This window comes from Pan paniscus, chromosome 14 (assembly GCF_029289425.2).
Source record: "Pan paniscus chromosome 14, NHGRI_mPanPan1-v2.0_pri, whole genome shotgun sequence".
Taxonomy (NCBI): domain Eukaryota; kingdom Metazoa; phylum Chordata; class Mammalia; order Primates; family Hominidae; genus Pan; species Pan paniscus.
The window spans coordinates 41,702,623-41,720,721 of record NC_073263.2 but is presented as its reverse complement, the minus strand read 5'-3'; the positions used below and the strand labels follow the sequence as shown (position 1 = coordinate 41,720,721).

Below are 18,099 nucleotides of genomic sequence, written 5' to 3'. Positions count from 1 at the left end.
CGCAGAGAACAATGGGAGCTCTTCTCTAGCTTTATGATTTTGTGCTACAGAAGACTCTTTCTGTGAAATGTTCCTTTTCTCATCCACCCCCCACATCTTGTTTCAGACCCAATACAATTTTTAAAATCCATGTCAATACAAATGTCTAAAAGTTTTAAGAGAGAGAATGTAATTTGCATTAAAAATAAAAACAAAACAGAACAAAAAAGTCCCATGAAAAGCAAAAAGAACGTTTTCTAAGATAATTCTTAACCATCTCCTTTCTATTCTTTTCTAACTTTGCCTTAGTGTATGTTTTTCCATTCTACACATTCATTCTGCTACATTCATTGTGTGTGTACCTGTATATTTCTATGTCTGTATGTATATATATAACACATACGCATATATGCATTTATGTATGTATATTTTTTATACATACACACACAGTCTTTTCCCTGAATGTATGCTTATTCACAGCAAATGCGATGCATGCTTCTAGAGGACAGGTATCATGCAGAGAAGCTAGCATAATATATTAATCAGTCATTAATAAATATTGGTATCTGCCAAGGATATCAGAAGTTACACAAACATGTTGGATATCATGATCCCCCCTACATTTACTTTTTTGTGGACTCATTTCAAGCTTGGAAGCCAACTTTTGCTTTATGAACTCTAATACTACATATTTTGCTATGTTCCAGATTTAGGACTCTCAACTAAGGTAATTAATTAATTATTTTATTTTATTATGGCTAAAGTTGTTTAGGTATAAGTGGTGCTCATCTTTTGATGTGCTAAAACTCTTTGTGAATCTGTTTAATAAAGATCTTTATACTACCAATTATCTATTCAAAGATCTTTGCTAATGTATTTGTAGATAAAGGTGCAACAGTTCATTAATTTGTTAGGAATTCTCTGTATTACGATAAAATTTAATGCATTTTAGAACTTGGTCTACATGAAAGGGATCACTCCAACAAATGTTACTACTTATTGGAAATTTAAAATGGCAATATGTGGTAAGAAAATACAACGTGACAAAATCCTACTCCTAAACCTTGGCCAGAGAGCCTACTTCAGCTGTTGCTACTACTACTGAGACTTCACCCACAGAATAAAAGGGAAATGCCTCAGGTGATGAAGGAATGGTTTTCTCTATCGTCAGTTCACAAATAGGCTCTGAGCTGTTTTCTAGCAAAAGCTAGGCAAAATTTTTACCTCGTTTACTAAAGAAAAAAATTTCTTTTTGAGAATAATAGAATTTTAATAATATGTCATAGAAAGGAAATTTGAATTTCTCAGTCTAGTTATTCATGTGACCTAAAAAAGGCTGATTTAGAAACACAACAAATTGTAAGACTCTAAGTAGCCATTGCTGTAAGTCTCGCTTCTCATTCCATATGTTAGAAGGCTTTGTTATTGGTATTTTGCATTAATTTTTAGTTGTTAACCATATATTAGATTTTAGTCATTTTCAGCCAAATTATCACCTTCCATGCTGATGCAATAAAATGAGCTGATGGAAACATGATTCATTTGGAAATACTAGCACAGCAACAGTCATATCACTAGATGCAGAGAAAAATTACTAAGTTCATGCTAAGCTTTAGCTATAATAGAGTGATTCTGACAGGAAAATACTGCTGACATTCTTGTTAAAAAGCATACAAGAAACTCAGACCACAGGACAGTGAATGTTAGGTTACTACACATTTGCATAACATAAGCGAAGCTAAAAGCACGTATCAGAAGAGGCACAGGAGAAAGGATTCTGTTTTGCAATAAAATTTTCAAGAACAGAAGAGCACAAAGGAAATACCTTAAGATCTCGCCTTTCCAGATGCAAAAGTTCAGCCCCTCTGATGTCATGACGGATGAAGATATCTTTGTACTCTCCCAAATTGAGCAGATCCAGCCAAGCAGCAACTTCCTCTGTGCCCCATTTCTGAACTACCAAAGTTAAGAGCAAAACCCCCTTAATTTCTACATGCTCAATGCATTACAAAGCAAAGGTTGGCCAAAGAAGATGCAAAACAGAGTGCAGCGGCAGTGCTAGCAAAAGAAAAGGTTAAAGGTGTTGTTTCAACAAAACCATAGTTCCACTTTTTCCCATGCAAGTTACACACTATCGACACAAGGATCCGACTATACAAAACCATTTGCTGCCGTGCACCCATGCTTAGCTTTAGTCCAGTTTACTCATTAAAGCCACCCAACCTACACAATATGCATACAAAATGTATTTCACATCATTAGGATCAATGGTGCAAGCTCTAAATAAGCTCTGATGATTTCCTTCAGACCCTGTATGAAAACGGCTATAGACTGAAATGAGCTACAAATGCTAATTACAATTTAAAATCTGATATGGGGTATTCAATTTTACACAGACTTTTCTGCTTAAGGTCTTGCTGACTTCAAGTGTAGTGTTGATTGATTCTCCTACTACTGATAATAACGGCAATCAATGTGCTGTTAAATCACAATTTAATGTCATTTAAAAAGTCCATAGCACTGCTCTCTGACATTAGTTGGATTACGTTATTTTTAGTGTGTATCATTGGCTTATACATTTTATTCAACATTGATTAGCTTAATAAAAGCCTACTTATTTGCTGTATTTGGTTTTTAAATGGCTTTCCTTAGCTGCTTTATGAATATCACAAATAAGGCTTTACATCACTTTTTTAAAGATAGCGCACTCAGAGGAATTTATAAAATTATTTGGTTATGAAAGGCAGCTACCATTGTATAAACAGAATTTGAAGGTGCTTTAGTACTAGCATACCTGTACATTTAAACTCTAAGGAAAGGTGAAAAAGGAACAAGAGAAATAGCAAAGAGAGGGCTTAATCTTTGCTTGAGAATGCAAGTATCACAGCATATTGTCATTGTCGAGGGGTTGAAACAGTGTCCTCAAAACAGGAGAAAGGGAATATATAACTTTAGGTGGAAAATATATTCGGCAAGTTAAATGAGTAAATGAAAGTTTCTATGTTCCATTTATCAAAGTAATCTAAAAATTGTACTTAAAAGAAGAAAAACAAATTATACACTGATGCTTTGACTTGCTGTTGAGAAAGAACCATCTGAACAGAAATGCTGACATCCACTAAACAAAGTAGAAGCAAATTAGCAACCACTTCATTTTTTTGTGTGCTTCCTTACTAGAGATTCCCACTGATACTCAGATGTGTTTTAGGTATGAGAGGATTCTTTTATGGTAAAATTCATAAAGCATGAAATTCCCCATTTTAACCATTTTAAAGCATAGAATTCAATGACAGTATGTTCATCATACTGCACAATGCTCAACCACCATCTAGCTCCAGAACATTTTCATGACCTCCATGATGTCACTTTAATCAGCTCTTTTTTCATAATGTTATATTTCCCCTTCCCATATGGACCACCTACCAGGCTGTGAACTTGTCTTCTGCTTCTGAACCTTTTCCTTTTTAAACTTTGGCACTATTCGAAATACGGTGCTTCTGTTGTTTCTTTTGGTGCAATCCATAGGCGGTTCCTGTTCAAATCGAGCAAGAAAAGAATTTTTTCAGGATATGAAAAGGAGAAAAACCTACTCTGATAATAGGGATAACACAGGAATAAGTCATAAACACTAAACATTATAGAACAGTGATAACTTCTTCAAAAAAAGTTCACAATGTACTACTGAAAATGTCCCAATTCCCCTAAAATGCGTTCACATAAATGCCTTTTCTCATTTGTTCAAGAACAGAACATTTGAAAGTAGTATTCAAAATTCATTTTTCCCTAAATATCTCTTTTTCAAAGATGAGTTCAAATTCTATAGCAATATGGTCTACATTTCTAGAGAAACAGGCTGAATTTTACATACCTCATCCTCATTGGGGTGTAAGATATAATAAAGCCAAGGAATCTCTGTCAGTTTCTGTAATTCCACCTCCACAGAGTGTAAGGCATTGGATACCCGCTCTTCATGTGGCGATTCCAGCTGCTATTTACCAGCAGATTAAAAGACAAAACAAAACAAGACTCAGTGGCCAGCCTCAAGTAGAATAAATCATTGTACTTTGACAGTGAACAGCCTCACTCCTTATTAAGGTAGTATTTTTTTAAATTAAGGAATATTAAGAGAATAAATTCTTTTATATTGACTTCATTTTTAAAAATCTGAATAGATTTAATCTAATCATTACTTCCCAAAGATCATATGAGTAGCTAGTGTAACTTTAATAACTTCATAGAAAAAGTATTCTTTTGGTGTTTTTTTCTGTGTAAATGTCTTCTTTCCTGTCTCCCTCCTTCATGCTTTCCAAGAATTTATCTACCAATTCTTCCTGGTGGTATAAGTGTACAGTCTTACTATTCTACTTATTTGTGCCAAAATTCCTTCTGATTTAAATAGGTCACCAGGCTGGGCATGATAGCTCACGCCCATAATCCCAGCACTTAGGGAGGCCGATGTGGGCGGATCATTTGAGGTCAGGAGTTGAAACCAGACTGGCCAACATGATGAAACCCCGCCTCTACTAAAAATACAAAAACTAGTTAGGCATGGTGTTGGGCGCCTGTAATCCCAGCTCCTTGGGAGGCTGAGGCCGGAGAATTGCTTGAGCCTGGGAAGTGGAGATTGCAGTGAGCAGAGATAGCGCCACTGCACTCCAGCCTGGGTGACAGAGCCAGAAACTCTGACTCAAAAAAAAAAAAAAAAAAAAAAGTCACCACATGAACAAATAATACTTTTTAAACTGGTTAAAAACTTGTCATATAAAAAGAACTGCAGAAAAATCTCCTTGAAAATTTAAAGAATAAGCTTAAGGGTAAAAAATCATGAATCTTAGAAAAATCTGTGATGAAAAACTGTCGTAAAAATTAGGGCAAAGCAAAAAGCTCAATGGTTTATCATCTGAAACTGGGTTTGGATATTTTAAGGAGAATTTAACTGCTCACCTATTGTCTGCATTAACTCATTGAAAGCAGGTATTAAAATGCACTTACAAGTTCAATAAATGAATAAAGATTAAATAAACATTCCTCTGCACAGAACTGGAAGGCAGTCGATTGGATTCTACTCCTGGCCTTGTAATTAACTATGTAACCAAAGGAAGGTTAACTGACTTCAGGAGACTTTATTTCTTCCTCTGGAAATAGCACAAGGTGATGATGATGATGATGATGATGATTTGAGACAGAGTCTTGTTCTGTTGCCCAGGCTGGAAGTGCAATGGAGCAATCTCAGCTCACTGTAACCTTGGCCTTCTGGGTTCAAGCAATTCTCGTGCCTCAGCCACCAAAGTAGCTGGGATTACAGGCGCATGCCACCAGGCCTGGCTAATTTTTGTATTTTTAGTAGAGATGGGGTTTCACCATGTTGTCCAGGCTGGTCTCAAACTCCTGGTCTACAATGAGCTGCCTGCCTCAGCCTCCCAAAGTGCTGGAATTACAGGCGTGAGCCACTGAGCCTGGCCGACTAGATTATTTTTGAGGTCTCTTCTAGCTAATCAATATATTTATAAATTACTTTAAAATTATAGAGTTCTCATAAATATGTTTATAGAATTTTAGAACTAAAAGTTCAGAGATAATATTACTGTTATTATGAACTTTTTTTTTTGTTTCTCCTTGTTATTCACAGTATCTACCACTTCTAGTAATGATTAAAAATACGGAGATTCTTGGCTGGGCGCGGTGGCTCATGCCTGTAATCCCAGCACTCTGGGAGGCCAAGACGGGTGGATCACTTGAAGTCAGGAGTTCGAGACCAGCCTGGCCAACATAGTGAAATTCTGTCTCTATTGAAAAGAAAAAAAAAAATTGCCAGGCATGGTGGTGCGCGATTGTAGTCCCAGCTACTCGGCAGCTGAGGCAGGAGAATCACTTGGAACCAGAGAGGCTGAGGTTGCAGTGAGCAGAGATAACGCTACTGCGACAGAGTGCGTCCCTGTCTCAAAAAAAAAGGAGATTCTCTATCCTGTTGTGTTTAAAATTTATTAATTTTCGTTTAGTCTAAGAATATGTGTTATAAAACATATAAAATGGTTATTATAAATTCATTCTGGCACTAAAATATAGAGTAAACCTTAGTTGCTCTCAAATATAATCAATTCCTTATTGTAATATCACTATTGCCACAGGTTTTGGTAAAATTCACCGGTACACATTTTAAACCAAAATTCATATTTAACAATGAGAGAAAATTAAAAGTGGAGAAGGAAAGTCCATCCATATTAACATAATACAAATAATAAATATTAGCAAGGTAGAACTCAGCAGGTACTTTTCGTGTAGAGAAAATAAGTACAGAATAAATTATGCTTTTAGTTGTAAGAAATGATCGTCATAGGTCACTGGATTTCCTATAGGACCAGCAGAAGATTCTGGTTAAAAACAGTAGTGCCAAAAAAAGCCAAGAAGGGGCTCCACTGGTTTTATCAAAAGAGATAACCAATGTTTCTTTGTAATAGGTTTTCTTCATGGCCATAGTAGAGTCAGTCACTTCTTGTCCCAAGGAAGCTGTGTTTCAGTTTCCTTTGCAGGTAGGTAAGAGCGATGGCTTTCATGCAGCCTTTCAGCTTCTCTTCTCAGAGCAAAGGATGCCCCAAAGGTGGCACTTTTCTGGACCATAGGCGAAAACAGAAACCCTAAGCTCAGGCACTTAATAGCAAGGCTGTGGGATGCACCTCCCATTCATTCACCCACTGTGCCAGATACTATGACTCTTAGTATCACTTTTATTTAGGTGTAGATTTGCCCAACCAAGTGAGAAAATTACTTTCAAAAGAAATGTTTTAAGATCATCAACTACCAATTAACCAGAATTATAAAAAGGAATAAAAAAACAGCAAATGAATTAGGCCTTCCACACAGCGATAACAGCATGTGGGAATAAGCCACAACCAAACTCTAGGTGGCGGCAAGAGCCAAGATGCTAGAATACTTGAAAATGGTGAGGTATTTATAAAGAAAGGCTAACTCATGCTGCTAACAAAATAGGACACCCACAAGCTTCCAGCATTTATGCTTGAGATCCATGGACTGTGGTCAGATTCAGACTTGGCCTAAACTTGATTTCCAGGACCAATCTGGATTAAACAAGGCAGAGTTCTTGAAATTTACTTCTTGAAACACTGTGTCTAGAAAATGTCCTCTTTTAAGCAAACCTGGAGGACCATACCAGTCATATTCAAATGCTAATTCAGGGAACAAACTCCATGAGTTCCTCTACTTGTGTGCAATAATAAGTACCTAAGGAATGTCTACTACACTTTATAAAGCTCACGTCTCTCGAAGCTGAATGGGGCAGAGCAGGGCTGCCTAAAAACAGGATGGCATATATGAGGGGAAATCTCCACTCCTGTTAGCCTGAATCACGACTCCCAACTTCAGCCATATATTTTCTTGAAGACAAAAACCAGGTGAAGAGGCAGCTCTCAGGATGGAAGCCAGAAGGCTGCTTCTGCCTTAGAATCTGCCAAATGCCTGTTCCCCAATGAAGGTAAGACCCAGACATTTAATTCATCATTCTTATGTTACCAGTCATTCTTTTCCTTACCAAAGGAACCCTGCCAACTAGCAAAGATTCTGTTTCATTATACAGCGCCTTCACATTGATGGCTATTTCAGTGGCAGTGTCTCTTGTAAGACTCTAGAAAAGAAGAATATCAAAGACATGTGATCTGTATTAAAACAGGATTTCATTACCATAAACACTTTAAATTTTATTCTTATAATTTAAATTCACAGCACACATTTTTAATCTACCAAAATTCTATAATTGCAAAGTTTCATACATTTGTTTGTATGACTATGTCATTATTATTATATTACAGAACCAAAAGAATGCACCGATTACAGTGAATACACTCAGGATCACACCTCCTACCTAATGAATATGTATATGCTAGCACCAGCATATACATATTCCCATTAAAAAGTTAAGTCAAAGAAAACTTTGACTCTCAGTAGCACTAACCATATTGCTTTTTAGACTATTATCTTGAGAACAAGCACTTAACTGTATATTAATTTAAGTAACTTCAATCAAATAATTAAAAAAAAAAACGCAATCAGTTTTCTCCATACTATAGCATTGTACCATGTGGCACATTTTAAGAGTTATATTCTATCCATTCTATTATTAACTTATATATTAAAAATTTTACAGAAGCATCAATTTCCGATTTAGCAAAACAAAATGAAGTAGGAATAATTTCAGTGCATAACTTCGAAAACGAGTGAACATCTCTAACAAAATGCACGCTGATGATATCTAGGATTGCCCTTTAACAAGGTACAGGGCAGAAGGTAAGGTAAAAGAAGGAGTAAGAAAGGACGATTAAAGTTCAAAAAAGAAAGAAGTGAAGACAGATGGAAGGTGACAAGTGATTGAAAGTGAAACATAAAAAATGAGAGAATTTAAGAGCAGGAATGAAAAAATAACAGGAAAAGGAAAATAAAAAGTTGTCCACGATTTTACTGCAGGTTTGTAGAGACTCATATAGACAACATAACTTTCTTTCACAGGGCGTGGCATATTTTACAGTATTAAAATACATGTGTAACACCCAAAAGAATCTGTGGAATGAGAATTTACCATTAGATCCTCACCTCCGGGCACCTTGGGTTGGCTTTATTCAGGGCATGGGAGCAGGCATTCACAGCATGGGCCAGTTCTTGCTCCAAAAGACAGTGAATTGTGGCTGCGTCACATATCCTAAAAGCAAAAATGAAACAAATGAATAAAAAACTTTTTTGAGTATTGCTCATTTTTTTTGAAGTATAGAAATGTTAGGATAAAACAAGTAAAAAATATATGAAGATCAGTACGGAAGAACACTTTTAATGGCTGCTCAATTATGAATGGCACAGGTAGATCTATAAATCCAGACCCCACTGCAACAAAAAAATATGAAATAAAAAATCTTCATATAAAAAATTAGGCTTAAAAATCAGAGGGAGACATATTGAAGTGCTATTTTGAAGAATGAAATATAGTAATACTTCATTTTGCAGTATCCTTGGAAAGTGAGAGGGATCACAAATATAAAGACTAGAAACTTCTCTTTCATTCATTGAAACTGCAAATGCAACAGATTAGGGAAGAGCATTACCATATTTGTCATCAATACACAAAGTGATCATAAGCAGTATATAAGTTAACATTCACAGCCTTTAAATGTAGCTATGATTTACTATCTCCATATTACTGATGATGACATTGAGGCTCAGAGAGACGTGGTAGGCATACAGAGCTAGTAAATCGTAGAGCCAGGATCGGAATCTATGTCTATTTAACTCCAAAGCCTGTTGTGCCATACTCCACTGGTATCCAAACCTCTAAGAATAGTCCTGAAAAGACCAAATTCTGGAAGGCACTAAGGCCAAGGACAAGAAAGGAGAAAAAGTCCCTCCGATTGCTAGAAAATGATGTAAGACCTGCAGATGAGCAAGAAGGCAGGGCTGTTCAAGTGTTTTTTTTTGCTTCTGACAGCTTCACGGAGAAATATTTTCTATCTGGAAAGGACAGAACAAGAAAAGGGACTGAGGCCCTATATAGCTGAACCAAGAGTAAAGAAAAAGAATTTAATTCTTAAGGATTATACAATGGATATCTAAGGCACAAAGAAGCTTGCAAATGTCACCTCAGCACTATTATCAGCAACCCTGAGAAACCATGAAGAATGGGCTATTTTTCAGAAGAACAGAGATGGATAAAGGTTATTCTAATTTTCAGAGAAAGGGAAAGACGTAAATCAACTTCAGATCAACATTTCTAATTGCCTACTGAAATCTGCTAGGTATTTTTAATGTAATTTAAATTCTAAAGCCCAACATGGAACCCATCATTTTCCTTCTAATACCTACTCCTCTTCCTGAACCCTATGGCTCCATCAAAGGCACCCCACAATCATCCAGCCATTCATTAGAACATTAAGGTCAACCTGTTTCCTAATTCATGCCCATTTACCAATTTTAAATCCTAAACTGTCTTTAATCTTGCTTGTCCTTTCTATCTTTACTGCTTTAGTCTATCATTTTTTATAGGGACAACTTCTACAGCATCCTCAGTGTTCACCTTGCCCCAGTTTTGCTGTCGTCCAGAAAAACCCCTCCACACTACTTCTAGAACAGCCCAGTAAAGATCTGGCTCCTCCTCACCTCTTCATCTACATTCCACACACTCTTGCATATACTATGCCAACCTTTCAGTCACCCCAAACTCTCTGAGATTTCCTGAAAGTAGCATGCATTCACACTCCTCTGGGCCTCTTCCTAAGCTGGTTCCCATGCTTAAATTGCTCCTTTTCTCACTCTTCCCTCAAGACTCGGATGAAAGGTCACTTCTTCCAGGCAGCCCTCCTTCACTGCCTCTGACTTCCTCTAGAGTGTATCTACAGAGTCCACTGTGTGCCTCATGTCAACCCTTTGGCCACATTTCTCCCTCCTACTAATCTGTGAGCCAATTAAGTAGGGCTGTCAAATAATCATCTTGTATCCCCAGCCTAAGAAGAGGTTCAAAAATTGAATATGTTTGCATAGTCAATGAATAAATTCTGAAAATAGACAAGTGAGCCTGATTTCATCTGCAAAATTTAAAAACAGATGGGAAGCCAAACTACGTTGACCAGAAGCAAGCCTAGTCAATCTTCGCTTCCTTTTTACAATAAGATTATTTGGTTGGTTCACAGGATGAGAACATGGGAAGTATATTTTGGTTTCAAAAAAACACTGTAAATTAGAGGCCACAGAAGTTGTCTGTAGTATTTAAAAGAGATGTATTTAGTCTGAAACTAACAACCCTATGGATAAGAAGCCGAGATGTACAATAATGCAGCTGTGTGGGTATAGCTGAGTAAATATTCATTTTCTCTTCCCTTTCTTCTGAGCTGCCCAGTATTTTGCAGTTGTAAGACTTGATTCTAATTCTGAATGTTGGTCCAGCAGTAGGGGGTGTATGCCTTTTCTCTTCTGTCTCTAACATCTCACACAGTCTAGTTATCTAATAAATATTTAAAGAGAGTAAGGAATGGGAGGGGAGCAGATGGCAAATAGTAGAGAGGAGGAAAGATGTGAGTTAGCCGCTGAAACCACTGAGCTTTGCTTTCCTTCTTTTCTTTTTCAACATTTTTATCAGTGACCAGATGAAGGTGTGGGAAGAATCTTAAGTTACTATACACAGAGCACTCAATATGCCAGACATGATGTGTCATATCGTTTGGCTGTGTCCCCACCCAAATCTCATCTTGAATTGTAGCTCCCATAATCCCTATGAATCATGAGAGAGACCAGTGGGAGGTAACTGAATCATGGGGGTGAGTTTTTCCTGTACTGTTCTCGTGATAGTGACTAAGTCTCACAAGATGTGATGGCTTTATAAAGGGCAGTTCCCTTGCACATGCTCTCTTGCCTACTGCCATGTAAGACGTGCCTTTGCTCCTCCTTTGCCTGCTGCCATGATTGTGAGGCCTCCCCAGACATGTGGAACTGTGAGTCTATTAAACCTCTTTTTTTTCTTCTTTTTTTGAAGACGGAGTCTCACTCTGTCGTCCAGGCTGCAGTGCAGTGGCATGATCTTGGCTCACTGCAACTTCCACCACTCAGGTTCAAGTGATTCTCCTGCCTCAGCCTCCTGAGGAACTGGGACTGCAGGTGCCCACCACCACACATGGCAAATTTTTGTATTTTTAGTAGAGACGGGGTTTCACCATGTTGGCTAGGCTGGTCTCGAACTCCTGACCTCAACTGATCCACCTGCCTCGGCCTCCCAAAGTGTTGGGATTACAGGCATGAGCCACTGTGCCTGGCCTGAAACCTGTTTTTCTTTATAAATTACCCGGTCTCAGGTATTTCTTCATAGCCATATGAAAATGGACTAATACAATGTGCTTATAGGACTCATCCCTAGAGTCTCATTTAATCTTCACGCACCCTATTGAAACAGCTCTTATTAGCCCCATTCGGTAGATAAGACTCAGGTGAGGAGGTAAGACACTGGCCCATGGTCCCTCCTCCCCTCTGAAGTTTTCCCTGGTCATAGTGATTTTTATTTGTTTAACACTCATAGGCTTGCTTTTTATCTCCTTTCTTTTTGTCTATTGAAATTAATGTTATGTGTGGTCTCAAAATCTCTCTAATAACTTGTCAGAAATTGGTTTTTGAAGTCTTTTTATTCTTTTTGCTCCTGACTCTTCTCTGGAACAGGATGAATGTTTAGACTTCCCTCTCCATTCCATAAACATTTAATTAGTAATTAGAAGGCAACATATAAGTAGGTAGTATAGTGTAAAGATGTATATAAAATGGAGAAATAAACAATAATGGAAAGAGTGCTGTGTGAAGAAGAGTAATTGCATCTCTTTTTGATACCACTACTGAAACAATGTATTAAGATTAAAAAAACAAAAATTGGCTGAGACCACAGTTCCCACAGCCTGAAAAGTCAGCAGAGCCCCCTACCTAGTAATGAGCTCCTCTGCAGCCTGGGAGCATAGCTGCATCTGCGACACCTCTTCTGTTGCCAAGTCAATGGCGTGATGGATGTACAAATGGGTTCGGAGAACTGGTTTACCAGAATCACACTTCTGCTTATCTTCCCAAGATTTCAGAGTGCTCTCAAAGGCCTATTTAAAGTCAATATTGTAATGAATTGTTAGTTTAGAACTCAGAGGTCCATGTAAATGTGTGCTTTAATAAAACTACAATTGCTTTTTCTCTAATGACTCCTCAAATAAATCACAAGTATAAAAAAGACATTTCAAAGTTTTCCAATGTACTGCAACACATGAAAAGTAGTGCAGTCAATGATCATGAATACATCATTTAAAAGTTAAAAAAGAGATTTAGGTCAAGGCGGGACAATCACTTGAGGCCAGTCTAGGCAACATAGTGAGACCTCATCTCTACAAAAAAAGATTTTTTTTTTAATTAGCTGGGCTGAGGTAGGAGGATTGCTTGAGCCCAGGAGTTTAAGGTTGCAGTGAGCTATGATCACACCACTGTACTCCAGCATGTGCAATAAAGCAGGACTGTTTCAAAACAAAAACAAAAACAAAAAAATATTTCATGCTTCAATCTTTACTATTGCTTCAATTTATTCTTTAATCTTTACTATTTTATATATACTAGATGGGCAAATATTAGCAGTCTTCTTTGATAAAGATAGACCTTAATTAAAAACACATTCTGCAAAAGGAAAAATAATAGAGACAGTAAAAAAAAAAAAAAAATCAATGATTGCCAGGAGTAAGGGTAAGGGAAGGAGGGATGAATAGGTAGACCATAAGGAATTTTTAGGGTAGTGAAATAATTTTGTATGATACTGCAGTGGTGGATACAAGTGATTATATCTTTGTCCAGACTCACAGATGTACAACTCAAAGAGTAATGGAAACTATGGACTTTAGTTAATAATAATCAATCAGTATTGACTCAACAGTTGTAACAAATGTGCCACACTAATGCAAGATGTTAACAGGGGAATTTACATGTGTAGGGAAGAAGGGGGAGGAGGAAGTATATAGGAACGTAATTCGAATTCTCTTTACTTTCTGCCCAGTTTTTCTGTAAACCTAAAATGGCTCTGAAAAATAAACTCCTACTGAAACAAATAAATATTTGTTCATATTTCAAACCACCATGACCTAAATGTCAGATTTAAGAGACAATTTAAATGTTTTCATTTTCTATTTTTTATAACAATTTCAGATTCTTTAAAAACCTGACAATATTCTAGAAGAACGTTTTTGTTACATACTCTGTCCCTTGTTAGCATTTGTGCTCTGTTTTTGTGCACAATTTTGATAATCCCTGGAGGCTGAACCCACGCTTCACCATCCACTTGCACTGGGACTCCTTCGTCACCAAATATAGTGATCTTCACTGTACGGCACTGAAATAAAACAAATCATTTTAGAGTATGAATCATCCGGAGAAAATGACACTCAATCTTTATGCAGGCTTGAGTATTAGACTATTCTACAGAACAGACTGTTATGCTTTATCACTTATAAATGACATGGTAAAAACTGATATGACAACAAAGTCAGAATATTATAGATGAATATCCAGTGTACGAGTTGTTTAGAATAGATTCCTTCAACCCTCCTTAGCCCAAGAAGTGCAGTCAGGTTTGACGAGAGAAACCAACCTGGGCTATTCGATGATGCTGCAGTTTAATGACCCTTGAAACTGCCATTTGCATGCTATCAAATATTGCTACAACTTCCAGGATCTTGTCATCAAAGGATGGTGCAGCAAATATCTGAAAGGAAAAACTACATTATACTTCTACTGAATGTTTAGGTGAAGAGCACATTAAGCAATGTAAACTGCAATATATATCTATATATATTTAATATATTTAATAATATATTTAAGTAAATATTATTAGGAAATAATAATCCAAGAAAAAAATCTCTGAAGATGACTTCCAATAAACCTAACTTTAAAAAGGGTTTTCAAATATACACGGATATACTACTCATACCTCTCATTAAACTACTCTTTGGACCAGTTAACTAATATATTTCTAAATAATTCACCTTGGAATAAAACATGTTAAATACATGTTCATACCTAATTCAAACGTGTTAATAAGATGATACATGTAAGTTTTGGAAATCTAAAAAAAACTACAAAGGCGATATAGTGTCATAGAAAGGTGATATAGTTTCATAAGGTTAAAGCTAATGAAGATGCAAATTATGATCCAGTTTACTTGATATATTCTAAGGGAAATCTTTCAAGGTTTTACAAGCAATATACATATGTGCTTTATATTTTAATACAAAACTTTTGAGGGAACTTGAGAGTATGCAAATAGAAACCTCAGAAGATAAAAATTATGCAGACTTATTTTGTCTTTACATTAGATGCATTTTCAAAAAATTAATTTACTCTAAAATTTTATATGTAGGCTGTATTACCTTACTCTCTCTTTTACTATATCATAAATAATATGCATCTGAAACAATTTTCAGTATAAAGTAATAAGCTAATTAAAACTTTCACTGAAAATATCAGGACACAAAGTTGCTAACATTGTAATTTGTAATTTTTTTATTATACTGCCTGAATTTAAACCCTGTCTCTGCTATTACTAACTGGAAACTTTGTCTTAGATTCTTCAGCAGTAAAAATCAAATAAACAATGTGGACATTAAATAATGAATGTGAAGCTCTTAGAACATTGTCGGACTACCTAGCAGGTGTTCAAGGAATGTTGGCTTTATTTACCTTAATCTCACTGATTTCTCCCCTTCAAAATACTTAATAGTGACAAGCAGACAAAAGATGCTTTTATACTCGAATAGGACTGGAATATATTTATGTCATGAAAATTACAAATACTTTCCAATTGATCTTATACTGTAATCCCTATCTGTCCATTTAAGATCTTTGAGAATAACAGATCAGTAGGAACCATTATATCATTATATCATAAACTCAAATCAATGGATGTGACTCTTCAAATAAAGACTGTGATAACACTTCTCATTTTTACTGATATATATATATATATATATACACACTTTAATAATTGTGCCCTCTCTTTCATTCTTTTCACAACAATTACATTTGTAAGGTTGTGTTTTCTTCTTTTTCTAATATAGAAAAGTATGAAAAGAAAAACAAAAATAGCCCTAAACTCGACCGGCCAAATGAGCCCTCTTGATATTTCTGAAAATAAAAAATATATACACACACAAGTTTAGAAAATTAAAAGTACTGAGGCTGGATGCAGTGGCTCATCCCTGTAATCCTAGGACTTTGGGAGGCCGAGGTGGGTGGATCACCTGAGGTCAGAAGTTCGAGACCACCCTGGCCAACATGGTGAAACCCCCGTCTCTACTAAAAATGCAAAAATTAGCCAGGTGTGGTGGTGCGTGCCTGTAGTCCCAGCTACCCAGGAGGCTGAGGCAGGGGAACTGCTTGAACCTGAGAGGCAGAGGTTGCAGCGAGCTGAGATTACGCCATTGCACTCCAGTCTGAGCGACAGAGTAAGATTCTGTCTCAAAAAAGAAAGAAGGAAGGAAGGAAGGAGAAAGAGAGAAAGAAAGAAAGAAAGAAAGAAGGAAAGAAGGAAAGAAAGAAAGAAAGAAAGAAAGAAAGAAAGAAAGAAAGAAAGAAAGAAAGAAAGAAAGAAAAAGTAAAAGTACCAAAAGGTATTGTGGTAGGCAGAATAATGCCCCCTCTCTGCCCCCTAAAATGTCCATGTCCTAATCCCCCAAACCCGTGAATCTGTTACCTTACACAGCAAAAGGAACTTTGCAGATGTGATTAAATAAAGGGCCTTGAGATGGGGATGATCCTGGGTGATCTAGGTGGGCCCAATGTAATCACAGTGGTCATTAAAAGTGGAAGAGGAAGCAGCAGACATCAGAGAGATGCCATGTGAGAAGGATTCAACCTGCCTTTGCTGGCTTTGAAGATGGAGGGGAATGTGGGCAGCCTCGAGACGCTCCAAAGACAGGGAAATAGTCTCCCTTAGAGCCTCCGGAAGGCAACAGCCCAGCTGACACCTTGATTTTAGCCCAGTAAGACTGTGCCAGTCTCCCATCATATACAACAGTAAGATGATAAATGTGTTTGAGGTGGCTAAATTTGTGTTAACTTGTTATAGCAGCGATAGAAAACAGATGCAGGTATAAAATTAAAAAGTAAAATCTTCCCTTCCTTATTTCATAAATCTACTTTCCAAAAGCAGACCCACTATTTAATGTTCATCCAGAAAATTGTGACATACATCCCAAGATACGAATATCTGTATCTTCAACATGAGAAAAGTTAAGAGTACATCCACAAGAGACTATTACAATAAAATCTTAAATAAATCTATTCCATGCCTCACTTACCCAATGCAAAATATTTAACATGAAATTAAACTACTATTCAACAGCCCATTTACAAAAGCAAATTATTCCAGTGACATAATTATTTTTGAGGAAACAAACTATTTACTCCCATTACTTACATCATCCTCTTTAGTTCCACCCCAAAAGTTAGTGCCTCCAGCATAGCTGGGAATGTTCAACACGGCTATGCCTTGCAAGCTGGGAAGAGGAATATACTGCCCATCGCACTGTAAGGTAAAAAAAAAAAAAAAAAGTAGAGATTAGATAAAAAGAGCAGAACCACTAGTATGGAAGATACTAAAACACTAAAGATGAAGGACAATGGAGCAGAGTGTGTTCGTAATGTCTGCTCTCTACACGTTACCAAATCATTTATCTTATTTTTTAATTAAAAAAAGTTTGAAGTATAAATAACTATAGCAGAAGTTATTACAAAAAACTGATTTTTAAAGAAATGTTTTACCTCTTTCCTCCAAAACCAGGGAGTCCTTTTGTTGAATCATTTTCAGGCCTTTTATGTACTTTCACCTGCATTGTGGTCCTCTATGTACTTATTTTAAGCATCTTTTTGAAAGCAGACTGGGTAAGAGAAAGTTGATCCTAACCATCTCACTTAGCCCCTCTCACAGTCCCTGGTACATTGCTGGGGCTCTACAACCACCTGGGGACTGGTGAAACTCAAAGCTGAATACTTCAAGTACAAGTCAGAACCAAAGTCAAGCAAAAATATATGCATCTCAGAAAGCTCCTTGCAGTCCTTACTTTCTCATTAAGCACTTAAATGAAAAATAAATTACCATGTAAATGGAAAAAAAGGATATGGCTGGTGAATGGATGTGAATAAATTCTTACTGAGTAGAAGCAGAACTGTTACCTTCTCTCATAAATGTTGTTTCTTAATTTCAATTAATGCTGTTTATTCTATTAACTTTTAAATAAAGTCTAGTTGGCTATTAAGGAGACAATTAGTTATGAAACTAATTTTTTAAAAATTACTCAAGAAAAATGAGCATAATTATGTTACATACATTTTATGATCATACTTTTTATTTTAATTAACATTTAAACCAAACCACTTAACATTTTTCTAAGTGAACATTTAAATCCAATGGAAATGTTTAAGCCTTCATTTTAAAAGAGAAGAGCTTACAGATGTCACACCTAAAATGGATGCTGTATTTTCATTAAATAATTCTTATATTAAAAATAATTAACATAGCTTCTTAAAAATTACATTTTAATGCTCAATAAAAATGATTTCCAACAGAAAGAA

General features: G+C 36.3%; 1 protein-coding gene across 7 annotated transcripts in view; it reads right to left on the bottom strand.

Moving 5' to 3' along the window:
* The window catches only part of DGKH (diacylglycerol kinase eta), a 203,928-nt gene that overhangs the window by 19,666 nt on the left and 166,163 nt on the right, over nucleotides 1-18,099 (bottom strand). For 3 of the 7 annotated variants that reach the window (XM_034936637.3, XM_063595928.1, XM_055096670.2), the window contains 9 exons: nucleotides 16,946-17,053; nucleotides 14,120-14,233; nucleotides 13,727-13,861; nucleotides 12,430-12,593; nucleotides 8,581-8,686; nucleotides 7,526-7,618; nucleotides 3,848-3,967; nucleotides 3,403-3,511; nucleotides 1,805-1,935 (listed from right to left, as the gene is read on the bottom strand). In XM_034936637.3, coding sequence (XP_034792528.1) covers nucleotides 1,805-1,935; nucleotides 3,403-3,511; nucleotides 3,848-3,967; nucleotides 7,526-7,618; nucleotides 8,581-8,686; nucleotides 12,430-12,593; nucleotides 13,727-13,861; nucleotides 14,120-14,233; nucleotides 16,946-17,053 — 1,080 coding nt within the window. Of the gene's footprint in view, nucleotides 1-1,804; nucleotides 1,936-3,402; nucleotides 3,512-3,847; nucleotides 3,968-7,525; nucleotides 7,619-8,566; nucleotides 8,687-12,429; nucleotides 12,594-13,726; nucleotides 13,862-14,119; nucleotides 14,234-16,945; nucleotides 17,054-18,099 lie in introns of those variants that run through there. The other 4 variants (XM_063595929.1, XM_055096671.2, XM_008976818.4 and 1 more) reach the window with 2 other exon arrangements.